The 24,308-nt window shown below is 42.2% G+C and overlaps 1 protein-coding gene across 2 annotated transcripts; it reads right to left on the bottom strand.

Moving 5' to 3' along the window:
• Positions 1-2,546: 2,546 nt before the first annotated feature.
• On the bottom strand, positions 2,547-23,890 carry Rpp30 (ribonuclease P/MRP subunit p30). Of its 2 annotated transcripts, XM_050160103.1 has the most exons (12): positions 23,779-23,878; positions 22,582-22,617; positions 22,411-22,466; positions 20,682-20,738; positions 20,239-20,313; positions 18,171-18,242; positions 12,843-12,932; positions 6,872-6,988; positions 6,210-6,239; positions 5,794-5,831; positions 5,181-5,260; positions 2,547-2,976 (listed from the first exon to the last, which is right to left on the bottom strand). In XM_050160103.1, the coding sequence occupies exons 1-12, from the start codon at positions 23,858-23,860 to the stop codon at positions 2,867-2,869; spliced, it is 843 nt and encodes a 280-aa protein (XP_050016060.1). In that variant the 5' UTR covers positions 23,861-23,878; the 3' UTR covers positions 2,547-2,866. The 2 variants fall into 2 exon arrangements, with proteins under 2 accessions (XP_050016060.1, XP_050016070.1); XM_050160113.1 differs by lacking the exon at positions 22,582-22,617 and having other exon boundaries at positions 23,779-23,890.
• Between the last annotated feature and the right edge of the window lie 418 nt (positions 23,891-24,308).

Genomic DNA, 24,308 nt, shown 5'->3' with positions numbered 1-24,308 from the left:
TTCAGCAGATGGGATCAAGTACAGAGACCCACAGCCAGACATGCAGACTTTGGAATACTCAGCCCTAAATTTGATCTTCCATCAAATGTCTCCCCTTAGGGCTCTGGAACCCTGTGGAAAGGGAGGCAGAAAGAGTGCAGGAACCAGAGGAAAAAGAGGACACCAAGAATAAAAGGTCCTCTAACCACAACTGGGCTGACACACATATGAACCCAGAACCTGAGGCAGCATGCACAGGGCCCGCATGGGTCTGCACCAGATGGGGGCCTAGAACTAACACAGCACATGCCCCCATCCCTAACCCAGAAGCAATCTCCGATTGATAGTCACTTGCATATAAAAATTTTGTTTTCTCCAACGGAGTTTCACTGGGGAAATAAACCACTCTTAAGGGTAGGCTGCAAGCCAAGCAGTAGACGGATAACCAAAAATGAACTCAGCGTCGTCTTTGGAGGTTCCTTGTCTCATGTTGTTAGGGCTTTTCCTTTTTTTTTCCAATTTTTAAAATTTTATGGGTACATAAAATTTTGAGTATGCAAATGAGTGGGTCCGTGTCTATATCTGTTTCTTGTGCCTTTTCTTGGGCTCTTTCCCTTCTGTTGTTGTATCCTATTCTAATGTGTTACTTTTATTTTATTGTATTATTATCCCTTAGAAGCCTGTTTGTTTCCTAATGAAGAGACTCAAATGGGATTGAAGAGGGGAAGTGGGAGGAACTGGGAGAAGAGGGGAATCCATACTTAGGAGATATTATGTAAAAATCTACTTTCAATAAAAGGAAAGAAAACATTTAAATGTATTTGTGTATGGGTACATGGACACTGTGGGGAGGGAGAGACAATATGGGGTACATGTGGAGGCCAGAAGTCAGTTTTCTCCCTCTAACATGTGGGGTCTGGGGTTCAGGTCATCACGACAAGCAGCAGGTGCAGGAGTCCTGATTTGATTTTTTTTTTATGGCTGAAGAGAGCCCATCATGGAGAAGGCACAGCCGCTGTAGCACGAGGCTCTGGTCAAGTGCATCCAGTCAGGAGGCAGAAAGTGATGCTGTCTGTACCTCTAGAGGCTAACTTCACGACAACTCCTTTCTATGAAGATCTAGGACCTTGGCCCATGGAATGGTAACGCTCACATGCAGGGTGAATTTTCCCACCTTATGAACTAATCTAGATAATTACTCTCAAGGCATGCTCACAGGCCTGTCTCGCAGTTGATTCTAGATCCTGTCAAGTTGATTAGCGAAGTTAACAACCAATGTACGCACCACACTTTCTTATCCACCCATCTGGTGATGGAGGTCTAGGCTGGTTCCTTATCTTGGTCACTGTGAATAGTACTCAATGAAAACAGTCAGTGAGGTCTGATTTTACAGAGGCCATCATGCTTTACGTGCGTGCACAAATCACACAGAGGCACCTATATGACATTTCCTCCACTGTTCTCACTTTATGGTACCTATGTGCGATCCGATCCTCCTGCTCCAGCCTCCCCAGTGCTGAGATCACAGTTGGGAACCACCACGCCTTGCACTTGTCAAGGGTTTTCATTATGTATAGAATTAAGAGTAGATATTGATTTTTATCACATCTTTTGGCATCTATTTGAGTAGTCTTTTCCCTCTCATTTCTTCTATTAATATGGTAAAGCATAATGCATTAAAAAGAGCTGCTATATCCTAACTTTAAAATGGAGATATTCTTACATTCCTGGACTAAGCTTCGCAATGCTCATGGCTTGTTCGCTGCTAATGTTTGCTCTCAGCAATGCTCTTCACTCTTTTTATTTTTTCAGTTAATTGCACTATGTCTTGGTCCTCACATCAATACAGCATAAATGCATATTTACAAAAATAACAATTTCAACTCAGCCTGGTGAACTTGTTATTAAAAATGAATTATTCCAAAGCTTTTCTTTTCGAGTCAAATGCTTTGAACTGTATACCATTAGGAAAGTCACTATGAGGTACTGAGGAGTTTCTAATGAAAACAAGGCATCTAATTGCTGCTCGAAGGCAGCAAGTGAAGGGGACAAGTAACCTCGTGTGAGTGTCTCTTCTGCTTCTACAAGGTCAGCAGTCCTTTAGGAAGAACTTTAACTCAACAAATACATAAAAGAGAGGTTAAAAAAAAATCAATCAGATAAAAGTGACCCCCATAATTGTAGTGAGCTGCGTGGTGTCACACCTGATGGAGATGTATAATCAACTCCTGAGATGGCTAAAGTCTGACTTATGCCTGATCACGCAATGATCATCAGCTGCTTGCATATGTGTGGGCCTATGGGCAGTGCCCACCTGGCAATCCGGGATTGGCAGCCCATTGGGAGAGGTTTGCCCGGGGAGAGAGAGGAGAGAGAAGAGAGGAGAGAGAGAGAAAGAGAAGGAGAAGGAGATAGATTGCTGTGAATAAAGTCCTGAAAACTGCTGCAAGAAGAGCTCCGGGCGTTGCGTTTTTCCTTGCTGGTCGAGGGTGGACGTGACACATAATAGGGTTTAAAATTTTCAAAATAACTTTTTTTCAGATAGTAAAATACAAAATCCATATGTATCAAGTAGAAAAACATTAGTTTATTTATCTTCAATATCTTAAAATACTGAAACATCTTACTTTGGTATATTTACTATGGTTTATTATTCACAAAGAGGATAAAAAAGCTTTTTATCTTAAAGTATATCTAAATGAACTGAACTGCCAGTCTTTAGAAAACGCCTCACTGGATTTTCTTTGCCGCTGTTATGGTCTGAGATAAAGCTGTTTTCTAGACTGCTGGTTCTAGTTTAGTGAAAATACCCACTCAGCACAAATTTACTTCCACTGTGACGAAGAGCTGTAATGGGAGGAGGAGGCTGATGGAGACGGCGCCCTCATCACCCCTCACATTTAGCTTTCTTGCTAACTGGAAGAGAATCATCATCCGCTTCTGATGGCCGGGGTTTCTTCACTGTAGAAATAATTCCAAAAGCAGTTTTTCTAGTTTCTGTAAAATAGAAATGACAGGATCTTACTACCTAGCCTAGGCTGGACTTAAACTCCTTCTATAGTCCAACTCCTTCTATACGATCCTCCCGCCTTAGCCTCCTGAGAGCTGGGATTACAGGCATGCATCACCACACCCGGTGTAAGATACAATTTAAGGAGAAGTGGTTTAACCAGCACTAACCCATTTCTTTGGCCTACAGCACAGTAAATAAGAAAACCACAGAGAGCGCTTACAAGTGCTGATGCCACTTTTCCCAACATGCACAAAGAGCAGCATTTCAACATCCGGGCCATTCCTAAGGATTACCTCCTAGGTTAAACTGCAGAGCAGGGCTGCTTCTCCAGTGCTCGCCCCATGGCATCCTATGCAGTCAGAACCAGCCATAGGCACCGGTCTAGCGACTGCTTTATGTATGGTAGAAAGACGGACAAATCACAAGCACAGATGTAGGAGTCACGTGTACTGCTCCCACAGTGAGGGCTGTGCTGAGCTCATTTTATAGCACATGCCACCAGTCTCGTAAATCATAACATCCCTCTGAACGTGTGCGGCATTGACTACCAATGGCCTGCTAGCCAACACTGATCTAACAAATGCTTGCTGAGCAAACTATAAAATCACACTCAGGTTTATCAATCCTTTCTGCACTGTTAAAGAGGAATTACTTTACATGCTCAGGTCAGTTTGGCAGCAGAGTTGAACTTAAATTTGGTCAACCTGTCTTAAAAACAAGCTAAGAGACCAGACACTGTTATATAACGATTCCCAACAGTGATTTTTAACTGTTCCAAATGTTGGGATTAGTACCCTAAAAATACACATAGTAGGAATGAAGGCACACAGGAGAATCAACGGCCTGGATGAACTAACGAAACACCATGGGAACGCCAGTGACACGACTAGAAAGAGAACAGCCAGGAAACAGGAGGAAAAGCAGCCTTGCAAGGGGAACGAGGGCCCTGCCTCACTTGTGGGCCTTCCATTTTACATGGGTCCATAAATCATACATGTGCAGATCACATGGAAGCAGAAGTCCAGGAATCTAAGGAAACTGTCTAAGGAACACAGGGGACCAATGTGGGTTACTGGAGGAGACTATGAACAAAGAGGACTAAGGGGGGTGAGCAAAGAGACTAATAGCTATGTGTGTGTGTGTCTGTGTTGCTGGTGAGTAATATGCACAAAAGGGACTAATGGGGTGAGAAAAAAGAGGGTAGAGGGGCATGGGGGGAAGAATATGTTCAAAGTACATGTATTATAGTTACAAGGAAATGGCCTTATGTAACTTAGTATAATATATTCAAATAAGCAATAAAACAAAATAAAGTAAAACAAAAGCAAAAAACATCTTGGGGGGAAAAAACACCCAAAATATATACTCAGTAGATACACGCTCATGTAAACCAAAACAAGAAACGAAGCACTCTGAGTTATGATAAAAGCAAACGTTACAGACTGACTTTAGATAGTCTGATTCACACAATTATTTAAAAAAATTTTGTTTGTTTTTCTTCTCAATGGTTTAGCATGCTTCTTTTGTTTTTCTATTCCTGTTACAAAATACCCTGATAAGAGCAACTTAGAGAGTAATGGGCTTGTCAGCCCACAGTTCAAGGGTAGAGTCCATCATGGTGAGAACTCAGGGAGACAGGAGCTGGAAGTGGCTGGTCAAACCATCTTCACAGTCAGGGAGAAGGCTATCAACACTGGTGCTCAGCTTGCTTCCTCCACTTCATCCAATCGGGAACCCCACCCAGGGGTCTTTCTCACACACATTAACCCAATCTTACGTTCTCAGGGGGCTAACCGTTAGCAGGTGAGTCTGAAGCCAGGTGCTTTTAGATCCTGTCAAACTAACACCACTATTCCCATTTCTGTTTCTGAAACTCATTATTGTTAGCAGGGAGCAAGTTCATCCAGAGAGAAGCAAGCAGGATGGATGTTAAAAACCTGTGAAGATGTAGGCAGGGGACACTGTGTTGTTTGAAAGAACACATTTACTGTTTACTCCTGCAAAGTAAACTCTACAATGCATACACTATAGAAAGTAAAGTGTAATGTCTAACAGGAGGGCAAGGAGCAGAGTGCATGGTTAGAACTGGCTGAGAAAAGATGGTCTTAGAGGACTCTGCAGAAAGGACAATAAAAGCAGATGTGTCAACTGCTTGTTAGTGACCTGACTCTAACATGACCTTGCTCACCTCCATGGAGAAACGCAGCTCGGCAATTTGTGGACACGGCAGCCTTGGCTTCGCTCTCAGACAGCCCAAACAGCAGCCCTCTGATAAGTTATTAAAGATTTCAACCCAGGGTTGGCAAGGATATGAGCCAACACAAACACAAATGAAAATGACAGCTCACCCGGTCAGCAGCACACACACTAATTCTACTGCAGGTCTTACCCAATGGAAACCTACAGCTGAGAGTCCCATTTAACTGTCTTTGTCACACAGAGAGAGCCCCTTGTTTCTCAGTTCTGCTGCTTAATTCAAAACCAGAAGGATGAGGAAGTTTACAGCCTGCTGTAATCTGCTTCTGAGGCTACTGATCAGTAAATTACAACTAAAGGGTAAGAAAACATCAGGCTAAACTTCAATACCACTTTTGATTCAATTTTCTAAGGGAAAATTCCAGTCCAGTGTGATGGCTCAGCAGGTAAAGGCACCTGCTGCCAACTCTGATGATCTGAGTTTGATGCTCAGGACCCACAAGATGGGAGGGAAATGACTCTTGAAAGTTCCCTACTTGACACATGCATCTCTCCACCTAATATCAACTGCTTTTATGCTTTTAAAAAGATCACTAAGAGGATACAAGTTTGCCACATCATACGGTCCTCTTATTTCCAAAGGCTAAAAGAAGAAAAATGGAAAATAAAATGTTATTAACATTTTAACTAGTTACAATAAATAAGATACAACTAAGTATCCAAATATAGGTAAACTTCATAAGGTTCTTATAAATTGTGATAGGTTTCTAAAAATATAAACAAATCATTAAAAGCATTTTTAACAAGGTAAAGGGAAAAAAATAAACTCATTTTATTCTAATTAACGCACAAATATAAGTATATATAGGCAAAACCTGAAGCCCAATGACTAGGGTACATTTTAGCAATGGCTATGGGCAAATGCAGTTAAAGACAGGCAATACTGACACTGCTATTTCAGTTCTAAAAACACAGCGAAGCTTTACAACTACAGAGACAAAGCACTGCAAGCCATACTTACCTTCTCTGCAGCACTGGACAGAATTACATTCTATAAAACAGAAAGTGTGCAACATTAATCTTACAACTGATAAAATAATTCAAGAACTGCATAATGCAAATGACCAGCAACCCGTCTTTGGCACTAAAGACTCAAATACCAACTTCCTTTAAAGGTAAATAATTCATGTGCAAATACTGAAAACTCTCACACCCAAGGCAGCCAAAACAATAGGCAGAATAAGCTTCATAAACAAATCCTATTTGTGCAGATGAATGAAGTTTAAAAGCTGGATCTTTAATTCACTCAGAGATAACAACCATTATCTAGAGGAGGCTTTTCATTGTGGCAAACTGCAAATTCCTCATGAAAAATAAGGGCTTTCCAAATATCTTTTCCCACCATATCTTACTTCTCCCCTGGGAGGCTTTTTGTTTTGTTTTGGTTTTTCAAGAGTCAAGCCCAGAACTCACTAGGTAGACCATGCTGGCCTTGAACCTACAGAGATTCCTCCGCCTTGCAAATACTGGGATTAAAGGCTGTTGCCACCACTGCCCGGCTTCCCTTGGCAGTTTTTACAAGGCCCTGTAATGTTCACTGAAAGGGAGGAAATTAAGACTCAGGGAGAGCTGACAGCAGCAGCACCCGCAGAAGTAAAAGTGTCCTTGGCTCCGCCACGGTACCTTTCCTCTGCAGATCTGCATCAAACTGAGGGCGTTGGAAATTGTGTACCTTCTCATCGTGGCGTCTCTGATAGCAGGGCCATAGACAAGCTCAAAGCCCAGACCCCGGTCAATTGCCTTGAGCAGAAATAAAGAAGACAAATAGAAACTGTCAAAGAGAAGCACATTAACAGTCTCTCCCACCTTCTTTCCCCCTATGCACACCTCCTATACAGCAAGGGACTGGCTTACACAAAGGGGGGGGGGGCCCACACCTCTGCACCCCGACCCAAAGTGAGGAAAACAGACACCAAACTCTATCTGACTGACAGAGCTGATGGTAGTTTAGGAAAGCTAACCGCACAAACAGGAAGTACAGAGGCCGAGGACAGCAGTCGGTTCAGGGCAGAGGTGCAGAGAGCCACTACTCCATGAACGGTGCAAGGAAGAGGATGTGCTTCCCACAGGCAGGGAAAATGAGCAACTTGACCCAAGAATGAAGGAAAAAAGAGGAGAGGATCCTGGTGAGCAGGAACGGGAACCTTACAGCTAAGTCACTTACTGCACACTACTGGATAGAAGAACAACTGCCATGGCTGGCTAAAGGCTGTGTCCGAGGAAATGCGCTAAGAACTGTGGCTGGTACATGTCCCAGCCCATTCTGCTTAAGTAACATTGTTTAAGGTCACTGTAGCTCAGGAAAAACGGTGAAAGAGATCTGGGCCCTTCAGGACTTGCCTAGCTTGCTATATGGGCCTGGTCTTTTCATGAGGGAAAAAGTTCTTTCTCATTCGGTGTATTCTAAGGTTGGAAAGTCTACAAGGCATAGGCGTGGGACTGAAATTCTCCAGTACGTAATGCAGCTTCCCAGCCAAAGGCTACAGTGACTGTCCGTTCACAACAGATGTGTTCACACCAGTCACTACTGTCAAAGGCTGCAGTGACTGTTCACAACAGATGTGGTCACACCACTCACTACTGTTAAAGGCTGCAGTGACTGTTCACGACAGATGTGATCACACCACTCACTACTGTCAAAGCAGAGACCTTCTCAGAGCTCTGGTGCATGCGAGCAAAGAGACGTTTGCAATGAAGAGAATTAAGCTATTTCTTTTGCTAACTCTAACTGGACAAAGGAGCCGGACTCCTGTTTCCCCACCTTCTAGTAGCAGGGCAGTAGGATGAGGACAGGAATTAGGGACGTGATCAATGTGGTGTGGGCGATCAGATCCCTGAGGGTTTCTAGCTGAGTCAATTTAAATTTTAAAGCTGTCTGGGAACCACAACAAAATAAAACCCCTTTGAGGGAGAGCACTGGGGAAAATAGGATACAATTACCAGCTTAATTCCTTTCACATATGATTCTGGTCTTGGTACGTTAATCAGGTTCACTCTAAAATTGCTATGAACACTCTTTAGAAAGAAATTAAAGATAATGTGCTATTGAAGGCTGTATTTCTTTCATAAAACTTTACTGATTTAGATGAATAAAATGCAGTCATTACCTGGTCTCCTGCTCCTAAGAGCATTTTTATGTAAATTGCTATAAGTGCATCATATGATTGTTCATAACAATGTCTTTACAGAGAAGGACAGCATCGGCCTGATTGGCTTTTGTTCTCGTGTCTGAACAGAAGTGCCTGAATAGGCAGAGGATGAGAGCTTTTTCTCACAATGACGTCACCAAGGGCGGCCTGTGACAACTGGATCAGGAGATACTGATGCGAAGACTGCAAGCACTAAAAGCTTAAGTTAAGCTTTGGAGAAGGAAGAATGGAAACCAAGAGTTTGTTCCAGGGCAGCATGCTGATGCTTTCCTTAAAATCAGTGCCTGCGCTGAACTCAGGGTAGATAGCCTTCCAGCGCATCATTCGGCAAGATTCCATCCTCTCCTGACTCACTGATCCAATCACAGAAGGAAGGAGCAAGTCCTCCTTGCATCTGCTCTTACTGCCCTATCCCCACTGCTGGAACTGCTTTCATGGATTTTTTATGCGCTCCTCCAGCTTCTTCACACAAATATAAGCAACTGTGAATACACATCAGTTTCCTTTTCTTACTTAAAAAGTAGCCTGTTAAGTTATCTTGCCTGATTTGAAAGCTTCCCCATGTCCGCTTGTAACTTTAATTTTCTTTTACAGCTGCCTAGCATTTACTGTAGGGGTGCAACAGGTACAGCGCTTCATAAGCTTCTAACAGAAGTGGGCTGTTTCCAATTAGCTGCAGGATAAGCAAACACTAGAGTGGGTCAGCATATGTTACATTCCTAACCTGCAGGATCTCAGATCTCAGACTGTAACCGTTTATAGAGACAGCCAGTGCAGGTATAACCAAGATGAGGAGGTCATACTGAAAACAGTAGCTCCTAATCTCAATGGTGTTCTTATAAGATGGCTTACAAGACTCACAGGAAAGCTTGCTGACGACAATGGCGCTACTGTGGCTGTAAGGCGCTAGCTGTCAACAAATCACCACTGGCCTGGAAGACTCAAAAAAAAAAAAAAAAGGCTCCCTTACTAATTTCTGGAAGGAGTACAGCCTGCTCACACCTTGATTTCAGACTTGCAGTCATATGCATTTGGAATGTGATGTAAATGTCTCCCACGAGTCCATGTGCTTGACATTTGGTCCCCAGCTGGTGGCACTGTTCTGGGAAGTTGTGGAACCTCTAGGAAGTAGAACCTCTTTAGAAGTGGGTCACTGAGGTTTTACAGACTACCCTGCCTCCTGTCCTGCATCTCCATGTAAGATGCTGCAGCTGCCTCGCCTTCCCGACCATGATGAGCTGCATCCCCACAAACTGAGCAGACACACATGCTTTCTCCATGACACTGCCTTTGTCACATTTCAGTGATGACAACAACCGACACAAACCTGGAGGAAGGAAGAAATATCTTTTGGGGTAGCTACTGGGAAGAATGTCAGGACCGTGACCTTGTCCTTTCATTTCCTGGCCATCATGAAGCGCTAGTTGCTGTTTCATTAAATTTTAAAAGTGCACACGGTGTGCACACACCACAGTTTCTACCCCGACAGACTCACTGTCTTGCTGCACACACCTATATAGTACAATTTTCCCCAAACAAAAATATGGGCACCTGGCTCTAGCTTTCTCTCTTTCTTGACATTGAGTGAATAAATTAACAGGAACTTTCCTGCTTCCTGGCCAGCTCACACTACAGACTTACACACCAGATGAAGACTACATGTAATCCTATGCAGCCTTCTGTCCACACCCCCAACTAGCTTTTATTAAGCAACATATGCAAAATGTTCATACGGCTGTGTCTGTGTAAAACAGACACTGTTAAATATTGCATATCCCTCCTGTCAATTTTTTTTTTTTTTACTTTTCAGAATTTCTAAAGTGAAAATGTGGAAATCATGCCAAGAAGTATCAAACACTCAGCAACTTTTCTGCACTTCCAGATGGAATTGGCAGGTGGTAGTGTCCTGGTGCCTGCTGTGAGGGCCACTCTCCTAATGCTAACTTAGTACCCCACTTCCTTCCTGCATATGTTCCTGCCCAACACTGACAACTACCTAATGACTAATAACAAGCATCTTGGCCAGACTCCCCAAAATGCTTACTGCTAATTTAGATATACTGATTCGATAGCATATTTCAGGAAGGTCTCATAGGTCAGCTAGCACTAGGGTATCTGGAAAAACCTTGCCACAGCTGGTGTACTATGGAAGCTCACAGGCTGCTTTCATGGTAAGGCATGCTCATGAGAGACTCAATTATAAAGCCTCACTAACGTAAGTCTCTAGAAATCTGACCACTGTCATGTGCCACAAGGAATTAGATGGTGTGCACTGCTCCTTTCCATATTCTGACCACATGTTACCATTCCCTCCTGTGCATAAGCTTATTCAGGCAAACTGCCTAGAAAATGGACTTCCTATTTTATTGGGGTAAAATGTTGCTAAATGTAACAAAAACTATGCACAGTGGCTGAGCTGTCTAACTCCAGGAAGCTATTTTGTGGGATGTACTGGCAGTCTGAGACCAGTGAAAAGTAGAGGCAAACTTGCAAGGCAGAGATTGTCTTTTCAACTCAAAAGAGATGACCATAAACTTTGGTCCTTTGTACCTAACAGTACCTAAGCAGCAAGCGTTTGGAGCTGTTCCCAGGAGTGGAGCACACAGATCTTACCTGACAGGCACAATCAGATCTGTCTGAAGCCTGTGACTGACGCCAGATGACTTGACAATCTGCATTTCTCATTTCTGAGAAGTGAGCTGCTGAATGACATAGACCCCCAGGACTGAGGTGTGTGATGCTTGGGGCTTAGAAAGCTCACTTCTTAAGCGCTACCAGCATCCCAGTTGGGGTTCAGGTTCTGCAGCACACTCAGAAGAGCTCTTCCAGTTTTCCCTACACATTTCTGGCACTTTTCCAAAGCCCTCTTAGTAGCGTAAGTCCAAGGTTAGAATACATCTTATGTTTTCCCCACACCAAACAGATAGCTCTTACTGTTGCCCCTAATACACAGGATCAATCAGAAACTCTTTAGGAAAAAGGAGACAAGAGCAAGGAAGATATAATTCTATGAAGGCTAAAGAATAAGGCAATTGTCTACTTTGAAAACAATCGAATTCTGACATAATTCAACATGGGATTTGGAAAGCTTGTTAAATCTTTTCTTGGGTAATAGTTTTTAATAACATAACTAAGTTCTGGAAGTCAGTACGCTAAACAATATTCCTATGTTCTGGCTAGCAAAGCAAATAGTTACCAGCTGCAGTGACCTCATAATTATCAAATCAATTACTGGTGTGAGGCAACACTACCTTTCTATAATGAACATGGGGGTGGAGTGGAGTGGGGAGGGGTGTGAGACTTAGAAGGCAACATGGCAGGTGGAAGATGAAGGGTACAGGGAAAAGAGAAGCTAACAAGGTAGGGTAATGAGGAAACGTCTCAGGACCCTGAGCACATGGCTGCCCTGCTGGAACGGCTCTGCATGGAGCTGGCACGCCACAGTGCATGCTGTGACCTCACCATTCCTGGGGATTTCACACCATTTCCTTTTGTATTACAGTTTTCAGGTGTCTCAAGGACTCCTGTCTTTTTTATCTTTTCTTTTTCTTGTTACTTTTTGTTTGCTTGTTTGGTTTTTTACAAGACAGAGTTTCTCTTGTAGCCCTGGCTATCCTGGAACTCTCTCTGTAGACCAGGCTGGCCTCGAACTCAGAGAACCACCTGCCTCTACCTCCCAAGTGCTGGGATTAAAGGCGTGCATCACCCACATGTGGCCATTTTTTTCACCTTTTCTTTTCCATCGTAACACAATGTTGAGGTTTTAAATAGCTATCATCATTAAATATCAACTTGACAATGTTCTTCATAAATCTGAATTCCTAAGTCTTTCAAAAAAAACCCTTAATAGTTAACAGTATCCTTTTTATTCATTAATATTTTGGTTGTCCGGGGGTAGACAGGGCCTCAGTGTGTTGCTGTTGGTCTTGAACTTCTGGCTCAAGTGCCTCTTGCATAACCAGGAGTACCACATAATCATCTTAGATATTTTATTTGTGTGTGTTTGTGTGTGTTCACGAACAGCATGTGTGGAGGCCAGAGGGAGACATCGGATGCTGGGCCTCACACCTGAACCCAGAGCTGGCTGATTCAGTTTCTCTAGCTACTAGATTGCTCTTGCCTCAGTTTTCCGCATGCTGAGATTATGAGCAGGTTGCCATGCTGCTGGTTAGTGTGGGCGCTGGGATCCACACTCCTAGCCTCATGTCTGCACAGCAAACACTTTACCCACTGAGCTACCCCGTGGCTCCCAGCTTAGACACTTTCTATTTTAAACTTTCTCTTTTAGTCAGCTTATAAAACCAAAATTCTCTTTTCTGAATCTGCTCCAATTACCAAGTACCCAGGCGCCAGTCCCTAAGAACACAGGTTTCTTTAGCTTTTTTTCTAGTCTGCAGACACTGTTTCTACAGATTCAAGTTTAGAGCAGAAAGAACAGCACTTACCACATTAATAGGGGGTCTTTTGAAGTAAAATGGTAATTTCTCGGTTACAGTTATACAGACTAAATCCACATCTAAATGTGTGCAAGCAACCTGTCAAGAAGAAAAACTAGATTAACAGAAAACTGGCATGCGGTGGAATGAGAGACATGGTCATACCCAGCATACAGAAACATAAACAGTAGGGCTGATTCTACAGGCGTCATGACAGTTCTGTGCTAACTGTCTAACAAGCCTATTACAAGGTCAGCTGTTTACTACCCCTTCAGGCTTGGCTTTGATGGTTTAGTTCTCAAATGCTAAGGCCCAAAGGCCCTTTAATTCATAAAGCTTTTTATATATGACTGAATTGGTGACTTAAATCAGTATCTAGAATATTACTTTTAATGATTCCAGAAAGCAGCAAGTAATTGTTCCAAAATCCAAGGAATTGGAAAGACAAAAAGAATGCATACATGGTCCATCTTTTCCACAAGCTATTTAGTAAGCACATTTCACCAGGAATTGTCCAGGATGATAGTTCCAACCAGACTGTACTGTGGCTAAGAAACAGCATGGTGTGGCTGAAGGCCTTTTGTTCACAGTTTTAAGAGGGTTAAAGCAGAGTTGAGAGAAACCAAATGAGGGCATTTTCATCGTTGCTTGTTGATCTATTCCCTCCACTCACCCCTAAAGAATTTTGAAAGTAATTATACAAACCACATACAGAATAAATGAAACAGATAAGGCAACCAGGAGAAACAGAAAAATTAGAGAGGAAAGCAAATTGGTGGACAGATTAGAGAGCAAGTCAGAAGATACTGCCGGGAGAGACCTAGACAGCAACCATTCAGCCACTACTTGATTTCACAATAAAAAGATTGGCTGTTTTGTACCATGTTGACAATGTCCCTGTTGACATTAGAGAGATGGCTCGGCAGTTAAAAGCATCTATTTGTTGCTTTTTCAGAGGACCTGGGTTCACTTTCCAGAACGCACATGATGGTTCACAACCATCCATAACTCCAGTTTCAGGGGATCCAACACCCTTTCTGTCCTCTGTGGGCATCAGGCAAACATGTGCTGCACATAAATACACGCAGCAGATACTCATACACGTGAGGAAAATTAAACAAAAAAAAACAAACCCACCTACTCAGAATGCTGATGCACACAGTCTGCATGAGCAAACTCGGTGAGCCAGTGTCTACAGCAAGAACAGGAGAGCGTGGTGTAAGGAGCAAGGGGAAACAAAATGCTGGTAATGCCTGTGGGATGGGCACAGTTCTTCAGCAGTGACAGATGTCACATCTCACCCATTTTCCTCAGAATGCCAGCTTTGGTCACTCCTGCCCCAGCCCACGGCTTAGTAGTCAGCAGAGACCATCTGGTTTGAAGATGGTCATAGTTACACGGTAAGCCTGGGAAACTATGTTGTTTTGGCAGAAACTCTTGGCTCCTAAAGCATCTGCCCATCCCAACTGCTCCAGCTGTCTAACTCACAAAGAACAACAGAGACTTTGCTCAGAATGAAGAAAAGTCCTGCAGAGGAATGGAGCTGAGTTAAGCATCTGTCCACTTTTAGGAGCACAGTGAAGGTCAGGATGACAAGAGCATCAATATTTCACTCCATTGTTGCTGAGGACCAGACCAGGGTGTTGAGCATGCCAAATGTTCTACCACCAAGTCACAGCCCCAGGAAACATTAACAATTCATATGTTCGTATCAGCACTATCACTTACAGAGACATATCGTATAGGGACTTTACTATATTCTATAGCTATAAATTCCACACAGACTAAAGACAATAATGCAAGAACAGTTACTGCCGGAACAATCACAAAGACAAGAAAGAGTAAAAAAAGTTTCCATTTTACTTAAGTAAATTACAATCCCCTTGGTCTCTTATAGGACCTTGTAATAGGCTTGTTAGACAGTTAAATGTTCAACTAGGTCACTCAAAGAACTATGTGAAGCAGGGGCACATGTCCATATTCCTAGCACTGGGGAGGCTTAATCTAATATTCCCCAAATCATTAAAACAACTTAATTATGTCTAAAATAGTTTTGGAGCTAAGTATCTCAGTTCTCTCTGAAAATTGGTAGACTGTATATGAATTCACTTTGTCATCTTTAACTTTTTTTTTGGAAGAGGCAGAGACATATATGATAGTTTAAAAAAAAATTGTCCCCACAAAAATGTACAAATATATGCATATTTTTGCTGCTGTGAACACAAGGCACAGGAGGGCAGGGCTCAGCATCCCTTCATCCTGGGTGTTTTACTGGCGTCAGCACTTACTATACTACACAAGGAAAAGTCAGGCCTGCCAAGGCAGGGGGTGCCCATTGACAGTAGCTCTCAACTGCACAAAATTCACCTAAAAACTATGACAGTGACTGATTCAGTAAATAAAGCCTAATAATCTGCAATTGAATATTAATCCCAGATAAATCTGAAGCCAAAAGACTTAGAGGCTATCTCTTGAGAGATGCTCCCTTTGTGCAGACATTCTACAGCAGCATCCTGCAAAGGCAAGGTTTCAAAGATTTTAGGAGCAGCACAAAACCAGAACTTTTTAAAGCTACTTCCCTGCCGGGTATGGTGGTTGTCCTGGAACTCACTATGTAAACAAGCTGGTGTCAAACACAGAGATCCATCTGCCTCCACCTCTGAAGTGCTGGTCCATAGGTCTTTGATGACTGAATATTTGCTTCTACTCATTCCTTAATTTATAATCAAATACTGGAGAATTAATACAATCTTTCATTTCATAAAAGAAGCCACCAAAAACCAGGTGCTGTGGTGTGTGTGTTCGCACACAGGCAGCCCAGATAACCTGTGGTTCTCTGGTGTTTCCCTCTATTAACATAACTAGCAATTAACCTAGGATGTGGCACCAGTCTCCTTAGTCAATGGCTCCCTCTGCTGGATAAACTTAGGGTAAAAAGAGTTGTCTATAATTTTAGTACAAATTTTGCTTAAAAGCCGGTCAGCTCTGAAAACATACATACAAGTAACATTTATATGATATGGATCCAACAGGTTAAATTTAGAAATATATAGAATATACAAATACACATATGTATACAATAGAAATTAAAGAAGAAAGAGGACATGAATTTGAAAGAGAATGGGGAAAGGTATATGGGAGGATTTGGAGGAAGAAAAGGGAAGAGAAAAACCTAATTAAGTTATAATCTCAAAAATAAACAACAGGGGCTGGAGAGATGGCTCAGAGGTTAAGAGCATTGCCTGCTCTTCCAAAGGTCCTGAGTTCAATTCCCAGCAACCACATGGTGGCTCACAACCATCTGTAATGAGATCTGATGCTCTCTTCTGGCCTGCAGGCATACACACAGACAGAATATTGTATACATAATAAATAAATAATTAAAAAAAAGAACAAAAAAGAGAATACTATAGTTAAAAGAAAAAAATGTAAAGTTAAAAGGATGTGAGACCAGTATTTTTTCCTGCAATATTACTTTGTTAGATGGATCCTTTTTGAGACTTTAAGAAAAACATTCATAATTCCATCTAAAAGTAATTATGCTTCTTTTTTCTCAGTAGTCCTTAAAAAAGGCATTCCTTAAAAGCAATCCTTAAAAGAGTATTTCAGTCTTTTTTGCCCACTGTAATCATTTGAAAGAATAGGGCATCTATCTGGAAGACAAAATGAGCTCACGTGCTAAACTCCTCTTCTGAAAAGTCAACAGGAAATTTTAATAGAATAAGAGGAATTCAATTCACAAAGGCTCTCAAGAACAGGAAGGGGAATCATATTAGCATATAGTGATTCTGAGGATTTCTGGAAAACTAAGGGCTGACACTCTCACTGGCATATATATGGGTTATATCTCAGAGCTGGCAAAGGAGACACCTGGACCAGAGAGGCGCTTGCTTTTTTCCTCTGTCAAAGGCAGGAGTGGATAAGGCCGGAAATTGAAGTGGATCCCGAATACAAAGAGATAAATTTACCAGGGAGCAATTTCAAATGAACACAGTATAGAGAAAGAAACAGGAGAAAACTCAGGAGCTCTTCCATACTGAATCCATCAAATGTCTAGCAGGATGACTAAAGCCAACTGACATGCCACTTAAATCTGCCCCTATGAAATCCTATGACTTTTGAGCACAAACAGAAAACAATAAAAGTTTCCAGATAGGGCCTCTGACAGTTGTTGCAGGAGAGAGCCGCTTATTCGTTCCCGGCTGCCCAGCCCCGAAATAATCTCACAGAAACTATATTAATTAAACCACTGCTTGGCCCATTAGCTCTAGCTTCTTATTGGCTAACTCTTACATATTAATTTAACCCATTTCTATTAATCTGTGCATCACCATGAGGTCGTGGCCTACCAGCAAAGTTTCAGCATGTCTCTCTGACTCTGTCTTTCTCCCAGCATTCACTTTAGCTTTCTCCACCTAGCTCTGTTCTTTTGCCCTATCACAGGCCAAGACAGTTTCTTTATTCATTAATCAATAAAAGCAAAATATAGAGAGAAGGACCTCCCACACCAGAAGGTTAGCTCTAATTGTAAACTTTACACGACTCAGATTCATCTGGTGTTGTGGGAAAGTGATCACACTCTGACACACCCGAGAATGACAATAAGGTTTACTTTGAATCAGAAAGTGGAGCTAACTACTAGCTGACCAAAATTTGCCAGAGAGGTTTTGGAAGACAGAGGACATATAGACAGACACAGGAAGTAGTAGGGTGGGGCTTAGAAAGATGCTTGGCCCTTTTGGAAGGGGAGGGGAGAGAGAGGAGGTCACTGGTTGCTTCTCTGCCACTTCTCTGATCATTCAGGTTCTTTTTTTTTTATTATTTAATTAAAAATTTCCACCTCCTCCCATTTCCCTCCCGCTCCCCTCATTCCCTTCCCCTCATTCAGGTTCTTAACTCAATATCTGACTCCTGAGTTTTTATTGACAAAGAATAATTAGATAAACGCTTAAACTTGGGAAGACAGTCTCAGCGAGGGACTATCTATGTTGAACTGACCTGACCATGCATTATGAGGAAGTACCTTAATTAAGACAACCAATGAGGGAAGATAGCACACTGTGGGCAGCACCATTCCCCAGTTGGGGGTGTGGTCATGGTGGTGTCTTGAAGAATGGAACAGAGTATGATCGGCAGCTGTTTGAAATTCCTGCTTTGATTTTCCATAACAATGAACAGTAACTAATCCTTTCTCCCCTGTTGCTTTTTGTCCAGTTATGTTATTATAGCAACAGAGACAAAACTAGAACAGAGAACAGAGGTATCTACTGTGGTATAACAGCAGATTTACATTATTACATTAAAGAGAAACATTATTCTCTTTCACTGGTCACTTACATGAAAAAGTTTTTCTGTCTTTGGAAACACTGCAACAATATCATACAGCCGGACCCTTGAAGAAGTTGCTCTCTATAAGACAAAAATGAATGTTATCATACAGTAACAAAATACATAAACAGAAGCCTGGTCATCTAGCAACACTCAACATCCTCAAGCTTAAACCAGTCCTGCTGCCTCAGCCTGCTGAGTGCTGGGGTCTGAGTTACCACACCTGGCTGCAAGCCCTGTGTTCACGACTGACTCAAGAGCTGACACAGGAGACTATGAACTTGAATCACTGATAGTGGCTGGATTTCTGTGACTGACACGAAGGCAACAAAGGTGGGAGCCTTTTAGAACAAAGGTTCTTTCTAACGTAGATTTCAAACCATTCAGAAAATACAGAGAAATGTCACTTTTTTTAAATAGAACCAAGAGTAAATGCCAAGACAGTTTTATATTGTGCAAAGTTATTAATCTATGTACGTGTGGATAAATTTTTTTCCATGACAATAAATATGACTGAGCTCTAGAAGGTACTGTGAGCTTGCAGCCTTGTGTGTATGGGAAAAGGAAACATGAAGACAGCTGGTCTCTGGTTTCCTGGAATAAGACAGAATGTAACTTTTTATTTTACAGAGCCCATAGTTAAGAGACTGAGCAATTTTACAGAGAATTTGGATATTTTAGAGAAGACTGAACTTTGAAAAAGACTTAGGATATTTTAAAGAGACTCAATTTTAAAACTTTTTAATCATTTATGTTTTTTGTATACATTCTCTGCATGTACACCTGCAGGCCAGACAAGGGCATCAGATCCCATTAGAGAAGGCTGTGAGTTAGTCACCATGGGGTTGCTGGTAACTGAACTCAGGACCTCTGGAAGAGCAGCCAGTGCTCTTAACTCAAGTCATCTCTTCAGCCCTGTTATTTGTTTTTGAGACAGGGTTTCTCTGTGTATCCTTGGTTATTCTGGAACTTGTTCTGTAGACCAGGCTGGCCTCAAACTCAAGAGATCTGCCTGCCTCTGCCTTCTGAGAGCTGAGATGAAAGGCGTGTGCCACTACTGCCTGGCAAAACTGAACTTTTAGAGTGTTGAATTTGTAAAGACTGTAGGAATGTTAAAAGTTGGAATGCTTTATATTATGATACTATTACATATGTGAGATCCCGGGGATGAACAAGATAGGAAAGTTATGGTTTAACACCTCGACAGCTAGAGGCATGTGGGAAGAGGAAACTTCAATTGAGAAAATGCCTCTATTGGACTGGCCTGTGGGCAAGCCTGTGATGCATTTTCTTGAATGATGATTGACGTGAGAAGGTTAGCTCGCTATGGGCAGCGCCACTCTTACGATGGTGGTCCTGGGTGCTCCAAAAAAGCACACTGAACGAACTATGAGGAGCAAGACAGAAAGCATCATTCCTCAGGACCTCCGCACCAGTTCCTCCCTCCAGGGTCCTGCCTCAAGTTCCTGCCCTGACTTTCTTTAATGAAATGACGGACTATGATGTGAAACTGTAAACTGAAATAAACACTTTCCTGCCAAAGTTGCTTTTGGTCATGGTGTTTTATGACAACATAAATCCTAACTACGACAACCATCAATGGAATTAGCATTTTTCCTAGATAGAGCCAGATAAGACTATTTCACGTGTTGTGGATAATTCACACGATTGTGACACACAAGCTCACAATAAAAATTCTGCTCAATAAAATTAAAATGCCAGGTGTATAAGAAAATACTTCTGTTCTAGGAAAGGAGACGATATCAGTAAAACACAGTTACTGCTTAACAGAGAAAACCTCAAACCTGATGCTGTATATGAGAATGAAAAAAATACATTCAAAATGTACAATCCCCAAGTGCTGGAATAATGTATGGTATTTCTTCTCTGTTCACTGGCACCTTCTAACTTTTTGGAAGAGACACATTACATATAGTGCAGCTTCTACACACAGAGAAAGCAGGCAGGTGTCATGGATTTGAGGCACACGGGTGGTGGGAGAACGGGGTGAGATAAAATGTGATAACATTAGTTAACATAGTTTAGAAAGTCAAACGTAGAAAAATAATGAACTCACCAAAACATTACAGTGAGACGGATCTGTAACTATAATTGTCAATCTAGTTAAAATTTTAATCGGTCTTGATTTTCCCTACAAACAAAAATACATTATTAAAAAAAGCAATTGATTCATTTCCTTTTTATCAATGAAAAATATTAAAAGTTACAAAGGACAGTGAAGATCAACAAAGCATGCCTGTCCTAGGTATTTATAATAGCAGAAGAAAATACTATGTACATCTAGTAAACTACATGATGAGATAATTTAAACGCTGTCAGGCTTTAGGAGGATACCAAACAAGCACTGATGGACAGTAAGAAAGTGATGAAGAGGGGAGCCCCAGTGGCAAGGCTGACCTGGCAGAAGGCAGGAGCCGCTGAAGTTAGAGAACACCTCACAAGGGTGGGCATGTCTGAATTAAATGAACAGACTCTACACTTAAAGAGTAAACCACCTACCTGTACAATTGGTAAAGTTGTGAAGAGTTCAGAAACTGCTACTGGCTTTTCAATCTCCTACAATAAACGATAATTACAGCTACACGTTAAAGAATAAAACACACAAAACACTTTAAGAGTATCTCGGGAAAAAAAAAAGAGCTAATTTCTGGCATTCAAATTTACTAACTAGTTTTCTCTCTCTCTCTTTTTTTTAAGGATAGAAACTAAAGAGCAGAGAATCTGCTAAGAACATCAGAGGATAAAAATAAGAACAAATTTTGAAGCCAGAAATGACCTACAAGATACAGTTGTTTGCCTAAGAATACACATATCTGATAGTCTATTAAAGAGAAAAAAAAAAATCAGTGAGTTAATAAGACCATGGCAGCAAAGTAAACAACAAGATATTGAGGTTACAGCTCATTTAACAGCAATGCAATTTTAAACATCTTTGAATTTGTATGAATATATACCAGTTCAATTATTAATGTAAAATATTAAGCACAGGGTGTTTTTAAGAAAAACAGTTGAGGGTTGGGGATGCAGCTCAGTTGGTAGAAAGTTTGGAGAGGCACTCTTGTGAGATATTTGATTACACCGTGTAAAGATATGGCACTGTGATGGGTTTAATAAAATTCTAAATGGCCAATAGCTAAGCAGGAGGTATAGGTGGAACTTCTGGACAAAAAGAGCTCTGGGAAGAAGAAACGGGGAGTCGCCAGCCATACTCTGAGGAAGCAAGACAAGTAGGAAGCAAGTAGGACAGGCAAAAGCCACGAGCTACGTGGCAGTATGCAGATTAATAGAAATGGGTTAAGTTATAAGAGATAGTTAGAAACAAGCCTAAGCTAAGGCCAAGCTTTCATAATTAATAAGTCTCCGGTCACTATTGGGAGCTGGTAGTACAAAGAAAGACTTGCTACAATGCAGTTCAATTGGTAGAGTGCTTTCTAATGCACACAGCCAAGCCAGAAATGTTTTTTTTTTTTTTTGGTTTTTCGAGACAGGGTTTCTCTGTGGCTTTGGAGCCTGTCCTGGAACTAGCTCTGTAGACCAGGCTGGTCTCGAACTCACAGAAATTCGCCTGCCTCTGCCTCCCGAGTGCTGGGATTAAAGGCGTGCGCCACCATCGCCCGGCTCCCAAGCCAGAAATTCTATCCCAGCATTTCATAAATTAGGTATGGGCTTGTAATCTCAGCAGTTGGACGGCAGAGGCAGGAGGTCATCCTTGGCAACACAGTAAATCCCGGACCAGAAACAAAAAACCAAACAAAAACGAAACATACTTGTGATGACTTAGCCTTCACTACCAATTTGACTTGATTTAAAATGATGATGGGAGCACATTTCTGCATTTCTTTAATGGTGTTTCCATAAAGGATTAGCCCAGGAGGGAGGATCCACCCTGAATGCGAGCTGTGCTATTTCATGGGTTGGGGTCCTAAGCGAACTAACTGAAAAGGAGAAAATGAGCTGAGACCCAGCATTCATCTCCTCCTGCTTCCTGACTGAGGAGAAACTGTGACCAGCCACTTTATGCTCCTGCGGCCAAGATGGACTGTACCTTCAAAGGAAAAGCAAAACAAACTTCTCCTCCCTCATGTTGTTTTTGTCCAAGTATGTGGTCATAGCAACAAGATGAGTAACTAATACAACACTTATTTCTAGTTCCTTATTCCCGACAGACACAAATATTCACAAATTCTTAATATCTATTAACTAATTAATATGAGAAATCTTATTTTACCTGTTTCTTGTCCTTAAAGTCAACAATATGATTGATGGCAACAACTGAATATCCAACTGAAAAAAAAAATTGAGTATTTAAAAAATAGTCTTTCTTGTTCACAATGATGATCCCGATCTTAGATTCAGGAGTATGAGATGAGGTTCAGGACGTAGCTGTTAGAATACTTGCTTAGCATACACGAAGCCCTGGGTTCTAGTTCCAGACCTGGAAAATAAGTGGGCGGGGCAGGAGGCAAATCTAAGCACTACCATTTACTTAAGGTTTCAAGTTCTTCATCTTTTCAAGCGATGTTAATAGCCGATAGCACTTTCAAGTGTCATGAAAATTAAGTGCAAAAGCCCTTGCATTTTAGGAGAGTGCCAGGCACATACATATTCAGGCTCTGCTCTGATTTATGTTCACACGATACTAAAATGCCACACAACATTCCCGGGATTTCCTGTCTCTGTTCATTTTTATTCCATCAAGTTTATGTGTCTTTCTGCCACCTCCATTACCATTCATTTCTCCTGCGAGGCTCTTTCTATTTCCTCTCTTTCCTAACGCACAACGGAGGAATGACTCCCTTATACCTCTCTTGGGGTAATCTACAGTAATGGGCAGGGAACACAGCGAACAAACTAGGGGTTTGCCTTATTATCCCAACAGTTAGCGCTGTCTGAACAAGTATGATGTCTCTCTGTCTCCCTACATCTAAATCACGCCTCCTGTCTTTTAAGTTGTCTAAATACTTCAGGATGATAGGGTATTAGTATTAAAAGATAATGTTAGGTAATGACAAAATAGCGGTCCTTCCTCTTATCACCTAGTCAGGTAACTCCCTAGTTTCCTTCCTCTCAAAGGTATTTGAGCATCCGTCATTCGACAGACCCTATCCCAGGTGAGAGCACACAAGAGCAATGCTCATCCTCAAGGAACTTTCAATGTATGAGAGAAATAAGGTAATAGCTTCCCCATTCTCTAAGCTTCCACAGCAGTTCTTGCCTGTGACCCTGTTTTCTGTATTTGACAGATGTCGTGTGAGTCAAAAAGGACTGATATTAAAAAGCACCGGCTTTGAGGGGACTGTACACCCGGAGTCCAGTCCCAGTTTCTACCATCCATCACTCCACAGGCCCCGTGCCAATCCCTCGGCCGCTTTGGCCTCTGTTCTCTCCCTCTGAGCGAAAGTCTGGGCAAGCCCAAGCAACAACTGCTTCTTCAGGAGCCTGTGAGTCGCCCACGCCGGGGATCCGGGCGACACGGCATCTTCTGCCAGGCAGACTCCACGAGAGACAGAAATGGCGCCTGGAGAAACTACCGAGAAAACTGGATGGTATGAGGGATAGCGAGGGCAGGGCTCGGGCGCGAAGATAACAGACTCACGGTGAGCAGCGGTCTCCACCAGCCCGCGCAGAGCCTTCAGGTCCGAGCCCGCTCTTATGTCCAAATCTGCGAAGGCAGCCATGCTGACGGCCCAGGAGCACCCGCGCGCCAATCTGCGCAGCCACTGTGTTCCTCCTCGAGCATGCTGGGAGTTGTAGGCTGTCACTTGGGCATCCTGGGATTTGTTGTTTTTCCTTCTAAGTAGTCTAGTCTCAGAGACTACCTTACTCTCTAGGAATCGGTCTAAGTGTGCTCGAACCTACAGCTTCTCTTATTCCCTTTTGGTCGTGATTTGAACGAGGATATTTGGTAGACGCTGTCGGGGCTCCCCCATGATTCTGCCATACAACAATGTAGAAAACGGTTCATTCTAAATAGTGCATTTTGAGATCAAGCAGATTGTCTCTAAGATCTTGAAGTCCTGTTTAAAGCTCCGGGAGAGCCTGGTGTGGTGGTTGGTGCACGCCTTCAATCCCAGTGAGACAACTCTGTGAGATCAAGGCCGACGGCGAGTTCCAGGCTAGTGTGGG

This window comes from Alexandromys fortis, unplaced genomic scaffold (assembly GCF_014885135.2).
Source record: "Alexandromys fortis isolate MF-2015 unplaced genomic scaffold, M_Fortis_MF-2015_v1.1 scaffold_10, whole genome shotgun sequence".
Lineage (NCBI taxonomy): Eukaryota > Metazoa > Chordata > Mammalia > Rodentia > Cricetidae > Alexandromys > Alexandromys fortis.
This window is presented reverse-complemented; position numbering and strand designations above follow the sequence as displayed.

Coding starts and splice junctions, on each gene's coding strand:
- Rpp30 (XM_050160103.1), bottom strand. CDS start 23,860: ATGGCTGCCTTCGCAGATTTGGACATAAGAGCGGGCTCGGACCTGAAG. Junction 18,243..20,238: donor CGTCTCACTGTAATGTTTTG/GTGAGTTCATTA, acceptor TTTGTCTTATAG/AGAGCAACTTCTTCAAGGGT. Junction 6,989..12,842: donor AAAGACCCCCTATTAATGTG/GTAAGTGCTGTT, acceptor TTTCTGCTCAAG/GCAATTGACCGGGGTCTGGG.